Source organism: Phoca vitulina, unplaced genomic scaffold (genome assembly GCF_004348235.1).
Source record: "Phoca vitulina isolate PV1807 unplaced genomic scaffold, GSC_HSeal_1.0 scaffold6, whole genome shotgun sequence".
In the NCBI taxonomy this organism is placed as follows: Eukaryota; Metazoa; Chordata; class Mammalia; order Carnivora; family Phocidae; genus Phoca; species Phoca vitulina.
Genome location: NW_022589709.1, coordinates 61517001 through 61542406, shown reverse-complemented (window position 1 = coordinate 61542406; position 25406 = coordinate 61517001). Strand labels below are relative to the sequence as shown.

Sequence of the window (25406 nt, the reverse complement as noted above, 5' to 3'; positions counted from 1 at the left end):
TTTTTATTTCTGGGATGTGTTGCTGGTGTTGGCAGTCCTTGGACCACACTTTGAGTAAGACTTTTCCAGACTTATGCTAATACATAGCCAGTAGCTGCATGTGGCTATTGAGTACTTGAAATGTGGTTAGTTCAAAATAAGATATGCTTTGGGGCGCCTGGGTGGCTCAGTCGTTAAGCGTCTGCCTTTGGCTCAGGTCATGATCCCAGGGTCCTGGGATCAAGCCCCGCATCGGGCTCCCTGCTCAGCGGGAAGCCTGCTTCTCCCTCTGCCTACCACTCCCCCTGCTTGTGCTCTCTCTCTCTCTCTGGCAAATTAATAAATAAAATCTTCAAAATAAGATATGCTTTAAGTATACACAGGATATAAAATACACAGGATTTTGAAGACTTAGTATAAAAAAAGCACAATATCTAAATTAGTTTTTTCAAAATATTGATTATATGTTGAAATGATAATATTTTGGATATATTGAGTTAAATATGATATAATCTTAAAAATAATTCCACATACTTCTTTTCACTTCTTTAACATGATTGCTAGAAAATGTAAAATTGCATACATGGCTTGCTTTTGTGGCTTGCATTGTATTTCTCCTAGACAGAAAAACATACTGCTCTCTCCTTAAAATACCTTCTAGGGCCTCCATAAAGTAAATTGCTCTCAGGTAGCCTGTCTTTGAAATCATACATGACCAACAAGCCCTCTAAATTGAATGTAAATCCATTCACTTATTTTCAACTGATAGTGAACACAGATTTAAATTGTTGAGGGAGCTCCCAGTTAGTGAGGGAGGCACTTTACAAGGTATCCTCCTCAGTTCTAAAATACAAGAACAGACTACCAATTTAAAATCTCCACCTCCACCTCCATTGCTAATTGCTAGTATTTTGTCTGATTCCAGTTATTGTGTCCTAGCCCTGCTTTACTAACATAGGCTTTAGAATGGTTAGTTTTCCTTGACAGGTGTAATACTTTGGGTCATTTCTTGTTGAGTCAGCATTTGGGACCTTCCGTTTTCATTAGTTATTGCAACTTAATTACAACTCTTAGGAAGTGTTTGCTTTGGCTATGTTTAGGGATTAATGACCGTCAAACTTTTACTGTCTGGAACAGTTTTCAGTTTTAGGTACAACTATAATCACAAAGCTAATTCTCAGTCACTTCTGCACTGAGGTTTATTTTCTGTCTACTTTTAGCTTTTAATTTTAATCTTATATACTTCATATAAGTGTATTGTGAACAATTAGACATACTTGGGTAAGTATACAGTTGTATACTGTTTTGGGGGTGATTAGGAACAATGCTAGAGAATTCAGTAAATTGCTAAATGAACTTTTAGAATGGCTTCAGATGACCTGGTATAGGATTAGATGATATAACTCTTAAGATCCTTTCTAACTTAGGGCTTCTATTTTTATATTATATTTTATATTTGTTGACTTAGTTCATTTTTTCCCCCACAGTATTTCTTGACTATACGTTTGTCTTTTAACTTATAGACACATATTTTTGGTGGCATATAAGATGATGTTCTGAGGTACTTAGCAATGAGTCAAAGAACTTCTTTTTCATTTTTCTTCTTTTGATCTTAACTAGGGATATAGTGGTTAATTCTTTTGTAACACTTATTAATCTCCTTAAGACAGAAGGCATTGTGCTTAGTCTTAGGCAGATGGTGATACTCAATCAGAATTAAGTAGCTTTGGTTTTTGTGTGTGGGTTTCTTGTTTGTTCCCCGTTTACTATTACCTTCTATTTATGGGACAATGAAGGCAGTTCCCATCAGAAATAAATTGATTTGGGGATGCCTGGGTGGCTCAGTCAGTTAAACGTCTGCCTTCAGCTCAGGTCATGATCCCAGGGTTCTGGGATCAAGTCCGCATCCAGCTCCTTGCTCAGCAGGGAGCCTGCTTCTCCCTCTGCCTGTTCCTCCCCCTGCTTGTGCTCTCTTTCTCTCTCTGACAAATAAATAAAAATCTTAAGGGCGCCTGGGTGGCTCAGTTAAGCGACTGCCTTCAGCTCAGGTCATGATCCCGGGGTCCTGGGATCAAGCCCCGCGTCGGGCTCCCGGCTCAGCAGGGAGCTCTGCTTCTCCCTCTGATCCTCTCCCCTCTCATGCTGTTTCTCTCTCTCTCTCTCTCAAATAAATAAAATCTTTAAAATTAAAAAAAAATCTTAAAAAAAATGATAAATTGATTTAAGCAAAAGTGATTTGAATTACTGGAATTTTAGAGTATCAGTGATAACATAGTAAAAATAGAAATCCAGCAGAAACGTGAAGAGTTAGGTGAATGATTGAAGTATGGGAGTAATTCAGAACATTGACGCTTTTTCTCTGTGTTACTGCTAGTTTTTTATGTATGTTTATTCAAGTATGTTAACGTATCGTTACCAGGTTTCCATGGATCTCAATAGTGCCAGCACTGTTGTTCTTCAGGTCTTAACACAGGCCACCAGTCAGGATACCGCTGTGTTAAAACCAGCAGAGGAGCAGTTGAAACAGTGGGAGACACAGCCAGGTTTCTATTCAGTGTTGCTGGTAAGTTGTTCTAAAATAGTTTACTATTATTTTTAATAAAATGAGACACTGTTATTTTAATTGTTCTAAGAATCTACTTGTATTGGTGGTTTACTTTAGTGAAACTGATCTAAATGTCATTGCCACTGCCATTTATTAATTCAGGGCGTGGCTCTTGAGGGTGTTGAAATGTTTGTTGATTGTTGAATAAAAAAGTGAGCAGGTGCTCAGAAGGCAGCACTGTGCTGATGCTCTGTTTTAGCATGTTAATGCTGACCTCAGGACTGTACGTGGTACACTTTCCTGTTTTGTCTTCATTCTTGCCCCAGTTAATTTATGTTGTCAGAGTTGTTCAGGTCTCTCCATGCAGCATCAGTTTGGTCTACCTTGCTCACTGTGTTACTTCAAAACATGGTTTTCTTTGCCCCTTCTAAAAATTTCATTTTCTTGACACATTGGTCTTTTCCTGGGTGAAAATGGAAAAGAGTATGGTAATTAACAGTATATGCTTTAACTAAACTTTACAGGAGTTCAAAGCTTTTGGTTAATCAAAATTATTTTCTCGATGCCAGAATAAAAGAATGTCTTTTTGTATTGAGGGCCTTTCTGATTTTTTTTTTTTCCTGAAAATTTTAGAATTCTGGTTAACGTTTGAGATTTGCTTTTGGCAAGGGCAGTGAGCTACCAGTTGGATCACAAACTCATTGAGTTTTGGGACTGGGTTGCAAATGCAAAGTAAACTGTTTACTGTATCTTGTAAAAATAGAAAATTGTGGAAGTTGACATACGTGTTTTTTTACTTCATGGCTAAAATATTTGAGTTATTTGGTAAACTTAAGAAGATACTGGTCATGTCTAGAGTCATACTTGATATTCTGAACATAACATGCAGTTTGGGTATTTGGCTTCGTAGAAAAAAGGTAAAAATCCAGATTGAATAAAAAATTTTTTTTTCTTTAAAACATTGATTTTTAAAGATAAAATATTCTATCCTTATTTGGATAATCCCAGTATCATGTTTGTAAAATTTGGGTGCAGTATAAATCTTTAGAATATTTCTGAGTATCCTTATTTTTCGTATGCTTTTTTAAATGAACATGCTGTATAATTAGCCTTATGTTTTTTTTAGGCCAAAATATAAAACATTTTGGTGTTTCTTACTTTGGTTACTCCTGGACCTTAAAAAAACCAATAGTCTTTTAACTATTGACTTTTTGTGCATTGTATGAATTATTAATAATATTAAGTGCCTAAGCCTTTTGTTTTCATATTTATTAACTCTGCTTTTCTTCTTAGAGGGGTAGTAAAATTGCTTTAGATGGAGTAGATTGTATTTATGATAGATGGAAAACGTTAAGTTAAAGGCAGGAATTTTTAATTTTTTCCTCAACTCACTGTCTTGGCACTTTTAATCTGTTGTAGCCTTAGCTGTTCTTTCTAGTTTGGAGGTCCTGAATTTGTACATTTGATCCTCAGATTTGTGTTCCAGTCCTATTGTTCAAAATACTTAAGGAATATTTCTACTTGGATTCACACCTGCCCCTTGACTTTCCTTGGTTACCCAAGTGCAGCTGACACAGGCTGATATCCACCATCTTTCCATAGTATTCCCACATTACCTCCATTCATTTGTTCATTTGCTCCATGGATATTTATGACAAAGTCTGTTGTGGAAGGTAGACATGTTAAGTGTTAAAATCGAATGTGATTAATATGGTGGGAGAAGACCATTCTTTGCAAAGACAACCCAAAAGAAGGTCTCTGACTTCGTTGTCAGGGGTGTTAAGGAGTAAGTGGGCATTACACAACTATCCTTGTAATCTTTTTTTTTTTTTTTGGTATGTACATGATTTTCTAAAAATGGAATTATACATACCTGTTTTTAGATAGTTTACATGCAGTGTTTTTTTTATAGTAAGGAATATATATCTACATCATTGTTTTGATTTTGAGGTTTTCTCACACACGGTTGTGTTTAAGAGGTCACCTCTGGGGATTTGAGTTGTTTTTGGTCTGAGGTGTAGTGCAGTTTCAGTCAATTAACATATTCCTGTGTTTGCTATGTACCCACTATTTTAGGTACATTTTTTATAAGGAAATAAAACACTTTAATTCTGTTTTGGTCATGTTTTAAATTACAGTGTTAATATTTGTTTTATTTTTATTTCCAGTTACAAATATGTTATAAATTTTTGATAATGTTAATAAATTTTTGGTAAAAATGTGTAAAGGTCACAGAACAATTGTAATTTTCACCTTGATGATTAAGATCTTGTTGCATGTTTAGCTTGCACAGTCATTTTTATGATCTCCCACTGCTCTGCAAAACAAGGACTGCCTGTATTTGGGTTAATGTTCTGCTGCCATACTTATTTGTAAGCATAATTGTTTTGATAAGGAGGATACTTTGAAATAGTTTATTTCATAGCATGTGCTAAGAATCCAGGGGTTTTGACTCCTTAGAATCTTTGAATATATGCTTTGGCGGGTCTATTTTTTTTTTTTTTTAATTGAGAAGGTGCTTATTTCAGTGTTTTGTACGTGTGTAGGTTGTGATACATGATTAGGTTTGTTTCTGAATTTAATTTTTTATTTGGAAAATTTTCAAACATACCTACAGGTAGACTAGTTTAATGAGTCCCAGATATTTATTACTCAGCTTAAAAAATTAACATACTTCTACCAGGTGTGCTTTCTCATATGAATTATAGAGCTATAGATACTTAGAATATATAATCTCTGTAGTGATAAAATTTAAGTGAAACATATAAAATATTATCCGTACTTTAATATCGGTATAGTAATTTAACTTATGACATGTTCATTTTAATACTATGTTTTTTATTTACAGAATATTTTCACAAACCACACTCTGGATATAAATGTAAGGTGGCTTGCTGTGCTGTATTTTAAGAATGGAATTGATCGTTACTGGAGACGTGTAGCGCCTCAGTAAGTTCTGTCACTCTTCCTTTCCCAGTGTAATCCTTTCCAGATTCAGGGAGGTATAAGAACGTTCCTATTAATCTTTATTCTTTACATGGCAGGATGCATTTGTGCTTATTTCAGCACACATACTAAAATTGGAAGTGCAGGGAAGGTTAGCACGGTCCCTTTGGAGGGTGACATTCATGTTCGTGAAGCATGTGATATTTAAAAGAAAAATGTGTTAACTACTGAAGAAGTAAAGTGTTTTGCATAAGTCAGTGTTCATATTATTGCTTTTCTCCATGAGTTTTTTTATTTGGGGAGGGATATTGTGGATTTCTTGTTGTCCTCTGCTTTTGAGGATATCTAATATTATGGGTACAAAACAAATGCTGAGTGAATGAGTCATGTTGAAAGAAGTCTTTTTTTTTTTTTTTAAGAGAAATATGAGGTTAGTTAGGAATTTGGAAAAAAGTCATTGAGAAGGAAATCCCAGGTCCTTTCTGAGCCAGCTGGATATTAATTTCCAAGTCTTCTGCATAATTTCCTTTGTGGGTGGGAATGGGGTAGTAGACATTTGTAATCTCATCAGATTCGGTTGTAATTGCTCCGTAGATGGTTAAGCGAACAGATTTCTCTTAATAGTTAATTACATGTTATATGATTGATGGAAATGCAATGTAGACATGACTCTGGAATTTGTTTGATAGAATATAGTGAACTTTGCCAAAGAAGTAACATGGTCTTTGTTCTCCAGTAGATGGCACTGTAGCTCTTTATGTTCTTATATTCGTAAGTCCTTTAAAAACCATAAACCTGTCAGAGGACTTCAAGGTGCATATAAAATATGCCCTTGAATAATATCAGAAGCAACTAGAATATTTTAAGGCTGCACTTAGGATACTGTAATGTAAAGCAAACCCTTTGTCTTATTTTAGAATTCATAAGTATTTAGTGATGAGCAATTGTGTGACTGAATTCCTGGAACCATCACAGCAGTGCATACTTCTCTCCTGCTGTGTCCAGTTACATTTTAGATGGCTTCCAAAGTGCAGGGAGCAAAGATTAGTTACAGAATTCATTTAAATATAGCACACTTAAAACATCTGCTTGTTTGTGTTCTTGTCTAAGTTTCATCTTATGTAGTTCGTGCCCCACCACTATTTTCATAGAATGAGGATTAATTTAAGCTTATATATTATTACTATATACAGTGCAACTTTAACTGGGTCCTAATTAATTAGATACTCTACAGTTTCTGCTTGGAGTATAATCTGAATTCATCTAATGATAGTATGTGCATGAAATTAAAGGTGCAGTGTTAACTTTTCTCTAGGTTAATAACTTGTTTCTTTAACATGTACATATTTTTTTGCATATTCACTATCTTGGTAGCTAATCATTGTATTATATTCTCTTATTGGTAGCTAATCATTGTATTATATTCTCTTAGTTAAAATTATGAAAACTCTTGAACCTGGCTTCCTGACATAGAAGAAAATTTGAATTTCAAGCTTGAAGCAAAAGATTTTGGTAGAAAACATGATTTCGCGGGTACGGCACAGTTATAAAAGGATTTAAGAGATCCTTTCTCATGGGAAAGCACAGACTTGCCTTAGGCATTCATTCTTTTCACCTGAATGTTAATCTTGTTTGCTCATTTGTTTACTCGCTGTTAAGGTTTAAAGAAACTTTTACGGAAGTGTAATATATAACATAACTGAAAAAGTGCTCAAATGGTGGGTACAGTTAGAATGTTGGTAATGTGGCCACATCCGTGTAACTACCCCATGGAACTAGGTGGAACATGACTGGCGCCCGAGAAGCCTCCCACCTGCCCCTCACAGTCACCTATCCACCCTCTCTCCAGCAGCATTTGAACATCTCTCACTATTTTGATTAGTTTTTACCTGTTTCTGAACGTCATATAAATGGAAGTCTTATAGTATATGTTGTTTTTGTGTCTGACTTTTATTCAGGATTACACCTGTGAGATTTATCCATGTAGTTGCATGAAAAGCTCACTCTTAGCTACGAGTGAGACATTCCATTTTAGGACCATCACGTATCTATTTGTTCTGTTGATGGGCATTAAGGTTGTTCCTAGCTTTTGGCTATTAAAAATAATGCTTCTTTGAAAACTCTTTTGTGTATCATATTGCACATAAGTGTGCATTTTATTGTCATGGATGGCCGGATGTATATTCAGCTTTAGTAGATACTATCACTTGGTTTTTCAAAGTGTTAGTATTTGCAGCATATCAGTGTTGGCATTTGCTCCACATTCTTACAGCACGCTTGGTCTGATCTGTCATTTAGGTAGCTTTCCCATTTTTCTGATGAACTATGAGTACCTTTTTCATATACTTATTAGTCATTTGGATATCCTGTTTTATGAAGGGCCTGCCATTTGTACATAAAAAAATGGGTTATCTTATTGATTTGTGGGACTTTGTATGTATTTTGGACGTAGGTCCTTTGTTGAAACTACGTACTGAAAATATTTCCTCCTGCTTTGTCATGTGCCCGTCAGTTTCTTATGTTTTTAGATGAAGAGAAATTCTTAATTTTAATGAGGTTCAATTTAGCTAGTTTTATATTTAATTCTTTTGGGGCCCATTTACAAAAATTTTGCTCCTTCCAAGATTATGAAAATAATCTCGGTTTTCTGCTAGAAGCTTTGTGTCATGTTTCACATCTGTCTGGAAGTGATTTCTGTGTAAGGGGTGTATGTGAAGGAGGCCCAGCAGCCGTCACTCTTGCCCTATCTCATTTCCGTGGTTCCCGTGTCAGGGATCAGGCCTTGCATCTGGAACGGTCTGTGTTTGGATTCTCTGTTTTGTCCTCTGGCCTGTCTTTGCTTTAGTTGTTATACTTCCGAAGGCTTGATGTACTCCCTATTACTTTTTTGGATTTAATTTGCAGTGTTCTAGGTTTTTGAAGTGGAAGCATAGATAATTGATTTTTACTTCTTATATATGCATTTAAAACATTAGGGCTTTTCTTGTAATCTTAGCTTTAATTCAGTTTTGTTACCACTCAGTTAAAAAATATTTTAAAATTCTTCCTGTGATTTCTTTTTAGACCCATGGGTTAATTAGAAGTATATTGCTTAATTTCTGGCATGTGGGGCTTTTTAGTTATTTTTTTTGTTACCGATTTCATTCTTTGAAATGTACTGTCTTGTTTAGTTATCTCAGCATTTGGTACTTTGGTAAATGTTTTATGTGCCCTTGAGAGGAATGTGTGTTTTGCCGTTGTGGATTGTAATGTTTGATATAGGTCAGTTAGGTCATATTTATCACTTACGCTATTCACGTCTTCTCTATCCTTACTGATTTTGTTGCCACCTTTTTCATCATTTTCTGAGAGAGGTAGGTTAATCTCCAGGTATGATTATGGACTTGGCTATTTGTTCTTTACATTCTGTTTTTGCTCTCCGTATATTGAGGCTATACTACTCAGGTCATATAAGTTAAGGGTCATTATGTTTTTGTGGAATTGACCTTGTCCTCGTTATGAAATGTTCCTCTTTATTTCTAGTAATGTGTTTGGGCTTCCAGTTTAGTTTGTCTGATTTTAATACAGGCACATCAGCCATCTATGGCTGCATGGTATATCTTGTTCTGCTTTTTTCTTTAAGTGTTTCTTTGTTTTTCTATTTAAAATATCCTTTGTATAAGCAGCAAGTAGTTGGGTTTTGTTTTTTATCCAATTTGATAAATGTTGTCTTTTAATTTTAGTATTATGTTGATTTACATTTGTTGTAATTAGAGATAAAGTTGGGGTTAAAGCCATCATCCCCTAGTTGTTTATCATTTGATTTCCTCCCCCCTTTTTCTTTCCCTCCTTTGGATTATTCAGGAAATTTTTTGTTACTCAGTTTTTCCCCCCAGGTTTATTAAGACACTTTTATTACCCAAGTGATTTTTCTAGAGCTTATAATATGCGTCCTTGACTTATTAGAGCCTAGCCTTATATTAGTAGTTTACTTTTTCTAGGTAACATAAGAACCTTACAATACTTTGACTCCATTTATGCCTTCCTGTCTTTTCTTTTTGTTGTGGTTGAATACTTTACAACATACTATTTTGTATTACTTTGCCAGTAGTATCCCTTTTTTTAAAAAAAATTAATTCCAGTATAGTTAAAATATAGTGTTACATTACTTTCAGGTGTATAGTACAGTGATTCAGCATTTCTGTACATTACTCAGTGCTCATCATGATAAGTGTACTCTTAATCCCCTTCATCTTAATCATATCACCCATTCCCCCAACCTTCTCTCCTCTAATAACCACCAGTTTGTTCTCTATAGTTAAGACTGTTCCTTGGTTTGTCTCTCTTGTTCTGTTTTGTTTCTTAAATTACACATATGGGTGAAATCATCTGGTATTTGTCTTTCTCAGACTGGCTAATTTGGCTAAGCATTATACTCTCTGGATTCATCCATGTTGTTGTAAACGTCAAGATTTCATTCTTTTTTATGGCTGAGTAGTATCTGGGGTGTGTGTGTGTGTGTGTGTGTGTGTGTTCCACATATTTATCCAGTCATCTGTCAGTAGACACTTGGGCTGCTTCTATAATTTGGCTATTATAAATAATGCTGCAGTAAACATAGCAGTGCAAATAACTTTTTGAATTAGTGTCTTTGTAGTCTTTGTGTAAAGAGCCAGTGGCAGAATTACTGCATCATATGGTAATTCTGTATTTAATTTTTTGTGGAAACACCATTCTGTTTTCTATAGTGTCTGCACCAGTTTGCATTCCCATCAACAGTGCACGAGGTTTCCTTTTTCTCCACATTCTGGCCAACACTTGTTTCCTGTGTTCTTGATTTTAACCATTCTGACACGTATGAGAGGTGAAATCTCATTGTGGTTTTCATTTGCATTTTTCTGATGATTAGGGATATTGAGCATCTTTTCGTGTGTCTATTGGCCATCTGTGTGTCTTCTTTGGAGAAATGTCTTTTCGTGTCTTCTGCCCATGTTTTGATTGGATTATTTGTTTTTTTTAATGTGTTGAGTTGTATAAGTTCTTTATAGATTTTGAATACTAACCCTTTATCGGATATATCATTTCCCAATATCTTCTCCCATTCAGAAAGTTGTCTTTTAGTTTTATTAATTGTTTCCTTCGTTCTGCAGGAGCTTTTTGTTTTCTTGTAGTCCCAGTAGTTTATTTTTGTTTTTGTTTACCTTTCCTCAGGAGGAGCATCTAGAAAAATTTTGCTGTGCCCAGTGTCAGAGATATTACTTCCTCTGCTCTATTGTGGGATTTTTACGGTTTCAGGTCTCACATTTAGGTCTTTTAGCCATTTTGAGTTTATTTTTGGGATGGTGTAAGAAAGTGGTCCAGTTTCATTCTTTTGCACGTAGCTGTCCAGTTTTCCCAGCACCATTTGTTGAAGACACTTTTTCCCATTGCACATTCCTGCCTCCTTTGTCAAAGATTAATTGACCATATAATTGTGGGTTTCTTTCTGGGCTCTCTTTTCTATTCCATGTGTCTATTGATCTGTGTGTCTCTTTTTGTGCCATTACCATACCGGTTTGATTATTACAGTTTTGTACTGTATCTTGAAACCAGGGATTGTGATACCTCCAGTTTTGTCCTTTTTCACATATTGCTTAGGCTACTTAGAATCTTTTGTGGCTCAGAACAGATTTTAGGATTATTTGTTCTAGGTCTGTGAAAAAATGCTGTTGGTATTTTGATAGGGATTGCATTCAGTCTGTAGATTGCTTTGTTGCTTTGGGTAGTATGGACATTTTGAGAAAATTCTCCCAATCCATGAGCATGGGATATCTTTCCATTTCTTTGTGTCCTCTTCAATTTCTTTCATAAGTGTTTTATAGTTTTCATAGTACAGGTCTTTCATCTCCTTGGCTAAGTTTATTCCTAGGTATTTTATTATTTTTGGTGCAGTTGTAAATGGGATTTTTAAAATTTCTCTTACTACTACTCATTATTAGTTTATAGAAATAGACCAGATTTCTGTATATTGATTTTGTATCCTGCGACTTTACTGAATTTTTTTATGAGTTCTAGTAGTTTTTTGGTGAAGTCTTTAGAGTTTTCTATGTATAGTATCATGTCATCTGCACATAGTGAAAGTTTTACTTCCTTACCAATTTGCAGGTCTTTTATTTCTTTTTCTTGTCTGATTGTTATGGCTAGGTCTTCCAGTACTGTGTTGAATAAAATTGGTGAGAATGGACATCCTTATCTCGTTCCTGATCTTAGGGGAAAAGCTTTCAGTTTTTCACCATTGAAGATGATATTAGCTGTGGGTTTTTCATAGAAGGCCTTTATTATGTTGAGATATGTTCTCCCTGAACCTATTTTGTTGAGGGATTTTATCATGAATGAATGTTGTGCTTTGACATACGCTTCTGCATTTACTGAAAGGATCATATGGTCTTTATCTTTCTCTTATGTCATGTATCATGTTGCTTGATTTTTTTTTTTTTTAAAGATTTTATTTATTTGACAGAGAGAGAGACAGCGAGAGAGGGAACACAAGCAGGGAGTGGGAGAGGGAGAAGCAGGCTTCCCGTGGAGCAGGGAGCCCCATGTGGGGCTCGATCCCAGGACCTCGGGATTCTGACCTGAGCTGAAGGCAAACACCCAACAACTGAGCCACCCAGGTGCCCCATGTTGCTTAATTTGTAAATACTGAAGCACCCTTGAATCTCAGGAATAGATCCCACTTGATTGTGGCAAATGAATTTTTAATGGATGGTTGGATTTGGTTTGCTAATATTCTGTTGAGGCTTTTGCATCTATGTTCACCAGAGATTTTGGCCTGTAGTTCTCTTTTTTTGTAGTGTCTTTATTTGGTTTTGGTATTAGGGTAATGCTGGCCTCATAGAATGAATTTGGAAGCTTCCCTCCTCCATTTTTTGGAATAGTTTGAGAAGAATGGGTATTAACCTTTCCTGTGTTGATAGAATTCGCCTATGAAGCCATCTGATCCTAGACTTTTGCTTGTAGAGAGTTTTTTAATTACTGATTCAGTTTCATTCCTGACAATCAGTCTTTAAAAAATTTTGTTATTTCTTCCTGATTCAGTTTTGGGAAGTATATTTCTAGGAATTTATACAATTTTTTCTAAGTTGTCCATTTTGTTGGCATTTAATTTTTCATAATATTCTCTTTTAATATTTTGTATTTCTGTGGTGTTGGTTATTCTCGTTCACTTCTGATTTTGAGTCCTCTGTCTTTCTTTTTTTTTTTTCCTGGCTACAGGTTTATCAGTTTTGTTGATCTTTTCAAAGAATGCACTCCTGACTTCATTGATGTGTTCTATTGTTTTTTTTAGTTTCTATTTCATTTATTTCTGCTCCAATCTTTATTATTTCCTTCCTTCTACTCGTTGGGGTTTTTTGTTTGTTTGTTTTCTAGCTCTTTTAGATGTAAGGTTAGGTTGCTTATTTGAGACTTTCTGGCTTCTTGGAAGTAGGCCTGTGTGACTATAAACTTCCCTCCTAGAACAGCTTTTGCTGCATCCCAGAGATTTTGGACCATTGTGTTTTCATTTTCATGTCTGTGTATTTTTTTATTTCCTCTTTAATTTCTTGGTTGACCCATTCATTGTTTAGTAGTATGTTATTTAACTTCCCTGTTATTTGTGTTCTTTCTAGATTTCTTCTTGTGATTGATTTCTAGTTCCATAGCATTGTGCTCAGAAAGGATGCCTGGTATGACTTCAGTATTTTTTAATTTGTTGAGCTTCTTTTGTGGCCTCGTAGGTGATCTGTTCTGAAGATCATGTTGCATGTGCACTTGAAAAGAATGTGTATTCTGCTGCTTTAGGATGGAATGTTCAGAATATATCTGTTAAGTCTATTTGGTCCAATGTCTCATATAGAGTCACTGTTGCCTTATTGATTTTCTGTTTGGATGATCTGTCCATTGATGTAATTGGAGTGTTAAAGTCCCTTACTGTTAATTGTATTGCTGTCAGTTACTTCCTTTCTGTTAGTTATTAGCTGCTTTAAGTATTTGGGTGCTCCCATGTTGGGAGCACCCAAATATTGTAACAATTTACAATTGTGACAATTTACAATTGTTAAATCTTTTTATATTTTTAATTTTGTTTATTTATTTGAGAGAGAGAGCAGGAGAGTGACAGAGAGAGAGCCTGAGAGAGAAAGCATGAGCTGGGGGTGGGTGGCAGAGGAAGAGGGAGAGAGAGAAGCAGTCTCCCTGCTGAGCAGGGAGCCCAGTGCAGGGCTCGATCCCAGGACCCCTATACGATGACCTGGGCTGGACGCAGACATTTAACTGATTGAGCCACCCAAGCCCCCCTTGTTATATCTTCTTGTTGGATTGTTCACTTTATGATTGTAAAGTGTCCTTTGTCTCTTATTACAGGGTTTGTTTTAGAGTCTTTCTTGTCTGATATAAGTATTGCTACCCCAGCTTTCTTTTGACAACCATTTGCATGATAAATGCTTTTCCATCCCTTTACTTTCAAGTGTGTTTTCAGGTCTGAAATGAGTCTCTGGAAGGCAGCATGTAGATGGGTCTTACTTTTTTATCCATTCTGTCACCCCGTGTCTTTTGACTGTGGAATGTTTAGTCCATTTGCATTTAAAGTAATTATTGATAGGTATGTACTTATTGCCATTTTGTTACTTGTTTTATAGTTGTTTTTGTAGTTCTTCTCTGTTCCTTTCTTTTGCTTTTTTCTCTCATGGTTTGCTGGCTTTCTTTAGTGGTAATACTTGTTTTCTTTCTCTTTATTTTATGCGTGTGTGTTACCATTTTATGATTTGTGGTTACCATTAGATTTATATATGATATCTTTTTCATATAGCAGTCTATCTTAAGTTGATGGTTGCTAAAGTTTGAACCCATTCTTGATTTACTACTCTGCTCTCTAGGTTTTAGGTATTTGGTGTCATGTTACATCCTTTTATTTTGTGAGTCCTTTGACTGATATTTATAGATATACTTAATTTTACTGCTTTTTTCTGTCGTACTTTTACTCCTACTTACAGTCTTTCTTTTTTACTCAGAGTCCCCTTTAACATTTCTTGTAGGGCTGATTTAGTGGTCATGAATTCCTTTGTCTGGGAAACTCTTTATCTGTCCTATTCTGAGTGACAGCCTTACTGGATAGAGTGTTCTTGGTTGCAGTTTTTTTTTTCCTTTCAGCATTTTGAATATATCATGCCACTTTCTCTGGCCTGCAGAGTTTCTGCTGGAAAATCCCGATTATAGCCTTGTGGGGTTTTCGCTTGTACGTAACTGTTTTCTTTTTTCTTGCTGATTTTACACATCTCTCATCACTGCTTTTTGCCATTTCAATTAGCATTTGTCTTGATGTGGACCTTTTTGGGTTGTTTCTTCTGGGAGCCTGCTGTGCCTCCTGGATCTGGATATCTGTTTCCCTAGATTTGGGAAGTTTTCAGCTATTACTTCTTCAAATACATTTTCTGCCCCCTTTTCTCTCTCTTCTCTTTCTGGGATTCCTATAATGTGAGTGTTACTATGCTTGCTGGTGTCATTGAATTCCCTTAGTCATTTTCATTTTAAAATTTTTTCCTTCTCTCCTGTTCACCTTGATTGCTTTTCTTTTTTTTTCTTTTTTTTTTTTAAAGATTTTATTTATTTATTTGACAGAGAGAGAGACAGCGAGAGAGGGAACACAAGCAGGGGGAGTGGGAGAGGGAGAAGCAGGCTTCCCGCCGAGCAGGGAGCCCGATGCGGGGCTCGATCCCAGCCCCCTGGGATCATGACCTGAGCCGAAGGCAGACGCTTAACGACTGAGCCACCCAGGTGCCCCTTGATTGCTTTTCATTACTCTTCTCCAGGTTGCTGATCCATTCTTCTGCTTCCTCTAGTCTACTATTTATTCCATCTAGTGAATTTTTACTTTAATTTATTGAGTTCTTCATCTCTGCTTGGTTCTTTTTTATGTTTTCTATCTCCTTGTTAAGAGTCTCACTGAAGTCCTCCACTCTTCTCAAGTCCAGTGAGTAGCTGTGATCATTACTTTAAGCTATCAGGCATATTACTTATCTCCATTTTGTTTAGCTCTCTTGCTGTGATTTTGCCCTGTTTTTTCAATTGGGACACATTCCTCTGTCTCCTCATTTTGTCTAACTCTCTGTGTCGCTTTCTGTGTGTTAGGAAAGTCAGCTACCCCTCCTGCTTTTGAAAAGAGTGGCCTTTTGAAGAAGAGATCCTGTATTGCCCTTTAGTACAATTTCTCGTTCACCAGAACCTGGCGCCTCAGTGGTGTCTCCGATGTGTGTTGCATACACTCTCCTGTTGTGACTGAGCTGTGTTTGCCTTCAGTTCAGTCACCTGCAGTGGTTCTATTTGCATGTTGTGGACAGGGTTTGGTATCTTTGTATTTAGTGGGCCAATATGGGGCTGCCTTGGGCTTGAGTTGAGGTAGACCAGGCATTTGTCAGAGATTTGGTAGCACCAAACTTCAGGATGCTCTTCCTGGGTTTCCTCTGAGAAGCTTTTGTTGCTGGGTGGGGCCCACAATCAGAGCAGATGTCTGCCCCCAATCTAGTGCTGCGCTACATTCAGACTGGTGTGTGTGGTTATCTTCTCCGCTACTTGGGGGAGGAGTCTCTTTGTTCTAGTTCTGTGAAAAATGTTGTTGGGATTTTGATGAGAAGTGCATTCAGTGTGTAGATTGCTTTGGGTAGTATAGACATTTTAAGAATATTTATTCTTCCAGTCCATGAGCATGGAATGTCTTTCTATTTCTTTGTGTCATCTTGAGTTTCTTTCATCAATGTTTTGTAGTTTTCAAAGTACCGGTCTTTCATCTCTTTGGTTAAGTTTATTCCTAGCTATCTTATTATTTGGGAAGCAGTTGTACATGAGATTGTTTTCTTAATTTCTCTTTCTGCTGCTTCATTCTTGGTGTATAGAAATGCAACAGATTTCTGTACGTTGATTTTGTATCCTACGATCTTACTGAATTCATTTATCACTTCTAGTAGTTTTTTGGATGAGGCTTTTGGGTTTTCTGTATATATTATGTCATCTGCAAAGAGTGAAAGTTTTACCTCTTCTTTACCAATTTGGAAGTCTTTTATATCTTTTTTTTTTTCTGATTGTTCTAGGTAGGACTTCCAGTACTATGTTGAAAAAAAGTGGTGAGAGTGGACATCTATGTCTTGTTTCTGACTTTAGAGGAAAAGCTGTTAATTTTTCCCCATTAACGATGATGTTAGTTGTGGGTTTTTCATAGATAGCCCTTATTTTGTTGAGGTATGTTCTCTCTGAATATGTTTTGTTGAGGGTTTTTGGCATGAATGGATGTTGTACTTTGTCAACTGGTTTTCCTGCATCTATTGAAATGATGGAAGGGTTCTTATCCTTTCTCCTAGTGATGTGATGTATTACATTGATTGATCTGCGCATATGGAACCACTCTGGCAACCCAGGGATAAATCCTACTTGATAGTGGTGAATGTTTTTCTTAACGTATTGTTGAATTTGGTTTGCTAGTATTTTATTGAAATTTTTTGCATCCGTGTTCATCAGGGATATTGGTCTGTAGTTCTGTTTTTTTGTAGTGTCTTTATCTGGTTTTGTTACCAAACAAATTCTGGCCTCATAGAATGAATTTGGAAGTGTTCTTCCTTTTCTATCTTTTAGAATAGTTTAAGAAGAATAGGTGTTAACTCTTCTTTAAATCTTTCGTAGAATTTGCCTATGAAACCACCTGGTCCTGGTCTTTGTTGGGGTTTTTTTTTATTGCTGACTCAATTTCTTTGCTGGTTATTGGTCTGTTCAAATTTTGTATTTCCTCCTTTTCAGTTTTGGTACTTCATATATTTCTAGGAATTTATCCATTTCTTCTATGTTGTCCAATTTTGGGGCATCTAACTTTTAATATATTCTCTTATGATTGTGTTTCTGTGGGTTGATTGTTATTGCTCTTCTCTCATTTGTGATTTTATTTATTTGAGTCCTCTTCTCTCTTGATAAGTCTGGCTAGAGGTTTATCAATTTTATTAATTTTTTTCAAAGAACCAGCTCCTGGTTTCATTGATCTGTTCTATTGCTTTTTTTTTTTCTTTTTTTTAAGATTTTATTTATGTGTCAGAGAGAGTGAGTGCGCACAAGCTGGGGGAGCGGCAGGCAGAGGGAAAAGCAGGCTCCCTGCTGAGCAAGGAGCCCGATGCAGGACTCAATCCCAGGACCCTAGCTAGGATCATGACCTGAGCTGAAGGCAGACATTTTTTTTTTTTTAATTTATTTTTTATTTTTATTTATTTATTTGACAGAGAGAGACACAGCGAGAGAGGGAACACAAGCGGGGGAGTGGGAGAGGGAGAAGCAGGTTTCCCGCCGGGCGGGGAGCCCGATGTGGGGCTCGATCCCAGGACCCTGAGATCATGACCTGAGCCGAAGGCAGATGCTTTACAACTGAGCCACCCAGGTGCCCCTGAAGGCAGACATTTAACTGACTGAGCCACCCAGGCATCCCTTTTTTTTTTCTTTTTTAGTTTCTGTATCAGTTGTTTCTGCTCTAATCTTTATCATTTCCTTTTTACTGCTGGTTTTGTTTTGCTTGTTCTTTTTCTAGTTCTTTTAGGTTTAAGGTCAAGTTGTTTATCTGAGATTTTTCTTGCTTCTTGAGGTAGATCTGTATTGCTATAAATTTCACTCTTAAAACCACTTTTGCTGTATCCCAGAGGTTTTGGACCAACGTGTTTTCTTTATTTCATTTGTTTCCATGTACTTTTTTATTTCTTCTTTTATTTCCTGGTTGAGCCATTCACTGTTTAGTAGCATGTTATTTAACCTCCATGTATTTGTGGTCCTTCCAGAATTTTTCTTGTGATTGACTTCTAGTTTCATATCATTATGTTCAAATAATATGTGTGCTATGATTGCAGTCTTCATGTATTTGTTGAGGTTTGTTTTGTGGACTAATCTGTGATCTGTTCTGGAGAATGTCCTGTGTGCACTTGAAAAGAATGTGTATTCTCAGGGCACCTGGGTGGCTCAGTCGTTAAACGTCTGCCTTCGGCTCAGGTCATGATCCCAGGGTCCTGGGATCGAGCCCCATGTTGGGCTCCCTGCTCCGCAGGAAGCCTGCTTCTCCCCCTCCCACTCCCCCTGCTTGTGTTCCCTCTCTCGCTGTCCCTCTCTCTGTCAAATAAATAAATAAAATCTTTAAAAACAAACAACCTCCCTTAAAAAAAAAAGAATGTCTATTCTCTTGTCTTAAAGATCATTTATTTATTTGAGAGAGAGAGAGAGAGAGAGCATAAGCAGGGGGAGGGGCAAAGGGAGAGGGAGAAGCAGGCTCCTTGCTGAGCAGGGAGCCTGATGCAGGGCTGGATCCCAGGCCCCTGCAATCATGACGTGGGCCGATGGCAGACGCTTAACCAACTGAGCCATCCAGGCGCCCCATATTCTGTTTTAGGATAGAATGTTCTGAAGATGTCTGTTAAATCCCTCTGTTCCAGTGTGTCATTCAAAGTCATTGTTTCCTTGCTGATGTTCTGTTAAGATGATCTATCCATAGATGTAAGTGGGATATTAAATTCCCTTACTATTGTATTATTATCTATTAGTTCCTTTATGTTTGTTATTAACTGTTTTATGTATTTAGGTGCTTGTATGTTGGGTGCATAAATATTTGCGATAGTTATATCTCTTGTTTGATTGTCCCCGTTATTATATAGTGTCCTTCTTTGTCTCTTGGTTCATTTTTTGTTTTTAAGTTTATTTTTTCTGATATAAGTATTGCTACTCTGGCTTTCTTTTGACATCCATTTGTATGATAGATATTTCTCCATCCCCTCACTTTCAATGGTGAGAGTCCGTTTGGAGTAGTTCTGGGCCCATTTGGGGCTGCTTGCCCACTGCTAGGCTTGTAGCACTGCTTTGGATGGGCTTTAGCCAAGTGCATATTGGAGGGGCAGGTACTCAGGAGAATACCAGGGTGGGGCATGCTCTTAGCAGGTTAGGTGGGGAATGTTGGTGCTGACTGGTTCCAGCATTTGTCTCCTTATCTAGGTTGGGGTTGGGAGGGGAATGGTGCCTGCCAGCTCTTTTGTTTTCATAGAAGCCTCCCAAAGTTCCCTGCCTCTCCATCACAGGCTTTGTGATGAGTAAACAAAAATCTCTTTCCCAGGCACTGTAGATGTTTTTCAAACTGCTGCTTCTGTGCTCTATCTCAGCAGGGCTATTTGTTGTGCTTTCTCTTTAAGGGCAGGGACTCCCACCTTCCCAGCTTTCCCAGGGCCTAGCCCACTGATTTGTAATGTTCCAGGTGATAAGCTCCACTGGTCATTAGGCCTCATTGGTTTTCAAAGCCAAGAGTTATGGGGATTGATCCTCCCTGTGTGTTTCCCCCATGCCTGGGGTTTGCTCCTCTTCCCTCTCTGCACCGGTCTCATCCCTCCCTCCCTTGGACAGTCTTGAAGGTCCATTTTGCTCCTAACCATCTCTTTTCCCTTCCTACCCTCTTGAGTATTGCCTGTTCTCTACATTTAGTTGTGGAATCTGTTCTGCCAGTCTTCAGGTTGTGTCCTGTGTTACTTACCCAGATGTGGGTATTACGTATGCATGGGAAGGTAAGCTTAGGATCCTCCTCCTCTGCCATCTTCCCCTGAAAAGCCAGCAGTAGTATTTCTTTCTTTTTTTAAAGATTTTGTTTATTTATTTGACAGAGAGAGACACAGTGAGAGAGGGAACACAAGCGGGGGGCAGTGGGAGAGGGAGAAGCAGGCTTCCCGCCGAGCAGGGAGCCCAATGTGAGCAGGGAGCCCGATGCGAGCAGGGGGCTCGATGCGGGGCTCGATCCCAGGACCCCGGGATCATGACCTGAGCCGAAGGCAGACGCTTAACGACTGAGCCACCCAGGTGCCCTAGCAGTAGTATTTCTTTAAATTTATCTTCCTAGGGTTCCTCATTTCTTTCATTGGTATTGGGCTTCCATCTGGATCCATTTGTCTTCTGCCAAAGAATTGCCTTTAGTACAATTTAGAACACCCTTGAAGCTAGAAGTCCATTTTTTCTTTCCCTTTCTCTCTCTTTTTCTACCTTTTTTTTTTAAAGTAAGTTCTACACCCATTGTGGGGCTTGAACTCATGACCCAGAGATGAAGAGTCAGATGTTCTACTCACCGAGCCAGCCAGGTGCTCCTAGAAGTCAATTTTTTTCTCATTATATTTTAATCTGGAGATTTTCCACTGACATTTCTTCAAGTTCATTACCTTTGTTTTGCCCCCCCCCCCCCCTTTAAAATCAGTTCTGGGATTTCCTTTTGGTATTTTTTAAAAAACGAATTCCACCTATGTGGTGAAATACTATAGTTTTCACCTATTTTCTTGAACATAACCATAATTTTTTTAAGTGTGATTTTGGTAACTACAATTTTTATATCTCCTGTTTCTATTCGTGTTTTGATTTTAATCATTTTTACATGGTTTATATTGTACATGATAAGTTTTGACTCAGTGCTAAACATTGTTTAGGGAAAATTTGAGAGGCTTGGAATTTTGTTTTTTTCACCAGAGAGAATTTAATTTCTTCCAGGCAAGCAAATAGAGTATGACTTCAACCTTGGTTTAGTTGAGGGTGGTCTCTTTCTGGTTTACTCTTAATCCCAGTTTTTAGCCTTCTTGGGGTTTCAGCTGCAAGCTTTGGGTGTCTACCCAAAGTATTGCCTTGTTGGCCCTGAGCTTTAGTTTTTGTCTTTCCAGCCCTCAGACCTGGTGAAATCTCTTCCTTGCTTATTAGTCTTGTAGCTGCTGCTCTCACCTTGATTCCTTGTGGGCAGATACCTCAAGGGGAAATGTACTGGTTCAGCACAGTTCCTTTCCCTTCTTTCTAAGACCCCTTGCAAGTCCTGGCTGCCTATATTGTTTTTAGATGCTGCATTAGTTTTTTAGGTCTGCCATCACTAACTACCAGATACTAGGTAGCTTAAAACAATAGAATTGTATTCTCTTACAGTTCAGAAGTCTAGAAGTCTAAAATGAAGATTCTTGTCAGGGCTTTGCTTATTCTGAAGGTCCTAGATTTTTAAACTAGTTGATTTCTAATAATTCTTTCATCCCAGATATCCTCTGATTCCTGATCCTCCATAGAATAACCTCACTCAGATTTTATAAAAGAAGTCAGTGGAAGACTAATACATACTCATACACATTTCTTTTAGTAGCGATTAATTTTTTTTTTTAGGCCAACTATTTTTATATCAATAAAAGCAGATGTCAAAATACCACATTTCTTACTTTGGTTTTTTCTTATTTCCTACTGTTTACTATTTTGTGCTTCATATTTATTCAGTTGTGAAGGAGTTTTATGCTCATGAATTACTTGATGTGCCAATATTATAAGTAATGGAAATAATTCTGTTTGTTTACCAATACTAATCAGAACCCCTCGTTTGAAAAGCTTTTTATTGTTAAAATTCAAAATAGTGTTTACCAGTGTTTATTGTTAGGTAGCATTCTTTTGCATAATAAATAAATCTTTTTACAGTGCTCTCTCAGAGGAGGAGAAATCTACTTTGCGTGCAGGGCTAATCACCAACTTCAATGAACCAGTAAACCAGGTTAGTGAGAAAACGAATGCCAAGTATTCTTTCTTTTGCCTGACTTTTTACTTCTTTCCCGAACTAATTTTGTTTTTTGCATTAAAAATGATACTTCATAATGTCCATTTGTGATGTTTATGGGTTTTAAATTCTGAGATTCAGTTCGAGCTGTTAAGAATTTTGCTTATATTTGGCTATTGTTTTAAAATTCACTAAGATACACACTATTGGAAGCAAGTCTCTATATATTTGTAGTCTTAGAAATTAATTTTAATGATTTATGTTATTCCCACCTCCTTTTTTTAAACTACAGGATGTCTTCTCTGTTTCCTTCATCACATTTTCCATTCTCACTGTGTACTCTGAGGGGGTTAGACAATAGATTACAAAGTTCAATTTTTTTCTTTCCTCTAGAGTGCGATTTTTCTTAAAAGAGTAAGTTTTGCTTACGGTTACAAAAATTCTTAGATTTTTACAAGATACTATTATTACACTTAATTACTTTAATTTGAATGTTTAAAAAGTGTTATATCTTTAATATTTACTGTGTTAGCAATTAAAACAAACTTAAAAATATTGAAAATAACAAAACCATTGATTGTTAACATAATAGAATTTTAAAAAATGAACCATAGCTCTTTCCTCAAATATTTAGTGAGAAGAGTAGCGTTGTTGTGCTTTTTTGCATATAGCCATGGTGTCTGGGTATTTAAAAGAAGACATCTAGATTTTCATATCTGCTTCTTCAGTTACTCTGTTGGAATGTATTATTTTGGGAGAAGTTACATGAAGAAAATCTAGCTTCACTGATGAGTGAGGGAAAGGGAGGATCTCGTAGACCCCTGGAAAGTTCTTAGCCCCATCCTCTCTTCAGAGGATTCATAGACCATACTTTGTGAATCACTGTCTTCAGTAAGCAGTTTTCAGTGAAATTTTATTCACTTTTGTCAAATGTCTAACTAACCAAAAGGTAATTTTCAACTGTGAATGCATTCCTTATCTGCTGATTTGATTTCATATGTGTATTTCTGATGATTTTTTTCCCTTTAGATTGCAACTCAGATTGCAGTGCTGATTGCAAAAGTTGCTCGATTGGACTGTCCTAGACAGTGGCCTGAACTGATTCCCACTCTTATAGAATCTGTGAAAGTCCAAGATGATCTTCGACAGCACAGAGCATTACTTACCTTCTATCATGTTACCAAGACTCTGGCTTCCAAACGTCTGGCTGCTGATAGGAAATTGTTTTATGATGTAAGTGATTTAACATAGTTAGATTTGATTATGAAAACTGCTACTGGTATAAAAATGTCTGTGGTTTTACCCTTCTAAATATTTTAATCAAAGACTATGAATTCTTTCCAGTGGACCTAAAAGCTTCAGAATAATAGATAACATCTGAAAGATTTTAAACTGCATAGTGATACAATAAGTAAGATTGCTTAGTTGCCAGTAAGCAGGGATTGGTTGGTAGAGAATGGTCTGAAGGCAGAGACTCTTTTGAGGCTTTTGAGGTTCAGATGGAAAAAAGAAGCTGTGATAAAGAGAACATTTATGAGGGATAGAGTTGAAATATAGAAAGTTAAATTTGACATTCTTGGGTAATTGACACATGTAGGGCAGATGTAGGGAAGGAGTCTGACATAACTGGTGGGTGAGACCCTTTATTGGGTGTTTTCGCACCATTTGTTGAAAAGACTTTGCGTTTTTCATTCACTTGCTTTGACATTTTTGTATTTGATTATTTTCACCTTAAAGTAGTAATTTTCATTTTGTTCAACCTAGTGTTTTGGACTGCACCATGTAACACTGCTAAGTCTCATAGTATTTTTAACAGTGTTCTTGTTTGCCTTTGTAATCCTCACTTTGAGGATGTAATTTGGGAATCTGCATTTCTAATAGGCTTTCCAGGTAACTCTTACATATACCAAAGCTTAAGCCAGAATCACATTAGGTTCTCTACTTTGAACCCAGTTGGTTTAAATAGCCAATATTAGGTTTATCCAAGGATGTTGAGTGTAAGAGAAGTTCTTTTTGTTGAAGGTTGCTTTTTAAATCCTTGTTGCTTTTGCTTGATAACCAGCTAGGATTTAGGAAATGGACTGTTGATTCTTTCAGGTCTTTCTATGAATTTCTTGCTGATTTTGCTCGACTTTATCTCCATCTTACACTCTTCTCCTTACTTTTATATTGGTTCTTTTCCCAAGTCAAATGTCTTGAAGGTTGAGGGTTGCAATTATTTTATGAAAGAGTACCCTTCTCCAGAAGTCTGAATTCAAAGTTCAGCTTTCTCAAGTTGTACTCTCCTAATGTGTTGCTTCAGTTTTCAGGTATAATTTATATTTAGCCTAAGCAGTCTTTACGAATCATATCTAATCAGAGGCTGTATTCTGGATAGCTTGTTTGAGTTAGCTTTCTGAGCCCTTCAGCTTTCTTGGTCAGTTTTCTTGTAGTATGAGGAGGCTGTTTCCTCTCTGTACACTGTAAAGTATAGGTCTTCCTAGCATCTTGGGCATACTATTTATTCCATAGTGCTGACTTAGAATTGTTGACTTACCTGTCCGAGATCCACTTCACTATGAGTTTCATGAGAGAGAAATTTTAGCCTTTATTGTTATAGTCTTACAGAAGAATGCAGAGAAGTGGGTGGTGCTCAGTAACTGTCAGTTAAATGAATAAGTTGAGGAGGAGACTTGTTCTTAGATACCTTACAGATTTCAAAGTGGCGTAGTATAAAAGAGCAGGAATTTTGGGAGGATATGTAAAACTTAAGATACCTGGAAAAAAATTCAACTTGGCACCTTTCAATATGGATTGGAGTAGCTGAACGTGGAAACACGGAGCATAGTATAGAGGGGAACACGATCATGTCTGATGGGTTTAGTGGGGTATGAGATATGTAGTTGAATTGAAGGGAGTATATATAGGAAGACATGATTATAAAAAGCAGTTTCGCTAGTTAATAAAGTAGCCCCTATTATTTTGGTAATCTGAAGTATAGGAAAGTTCTTTTAAAAATATTTTTACTGTGATGCTAAGATGGTCTTCATGTACTCAATTAGTTTCCCACCTAAAAATGTAAAGCCATAGTTGAGCTAGTTCTTCTAGCAAAGTAGTGCAGTGTACACTTAAAAGTAGAACCTGCTGCTCAGTGCAACCCAACAATTTCTATATCCTCTTTTTCTTTCACATTAAAATAAATTACGTTCTTTTGAGGGGTGACGTATTACAGAATCAACAGTTGAGAGAAAATTGTTTGCAGTCACAAAATTGAGCTGGATTTGACATAAAAACGGATTTTTTTTTTTTTTAATAAAACTATGCTTTTCATAGAAACCTGAATATAAAAATATTGATGTTGACTGTTAAAGCCTAAGTGATGTTAACTGTTAAGGCTAAAACTTAGAAATT

At 36.8% G+C, this 25406-nt stretch overlaps 1 protein-coding gene and 1 non-coding gene across 4 annotated transcripts in view; both read left to right on the top strand.

The window, feature by feature from the left end:
- IPO11 (importin 11) overlaps window positions 1–25406 on the top strand; it is a 209479-nt gene that overhangs the window by 17085 nt on the left and 166988 nt on the right. For 2 of the 3 annotated variants that reach the window (XM_032404353.1, XM_032404354.1), the window contains exons 2-5: window positions 2399–2542; window positions 5373–5473; window positions 21941–22013; window positions 23046–23249. In XM_032404353.1, coding sequence (XP_032260244.1) covers window positions 2405–2542; window positions 5373–5473; window positions 21941–22013; window positions 23046–23249 — 516 coding nt within the window. In that variant the 5' untranslated portion in view covers window positions 2399–2404. Of the gene's footprint in view, window positions 1–2398; window positions 2543–5372; window positions 5474–21940; window positions 22014–23045; window positions 23250–25406 lie in introns of those variants that run through there. The other variant, XM_032404355.1, reaches the window with a different exon arrangement.
- LOC116632501 lies at window positions 5578–5678 on the top strand. The gene has a single exon (XR_004299439.1). It is a non-coding gene; the product is annotated as a U6 spliceosomal RNA (small nuclear RNA).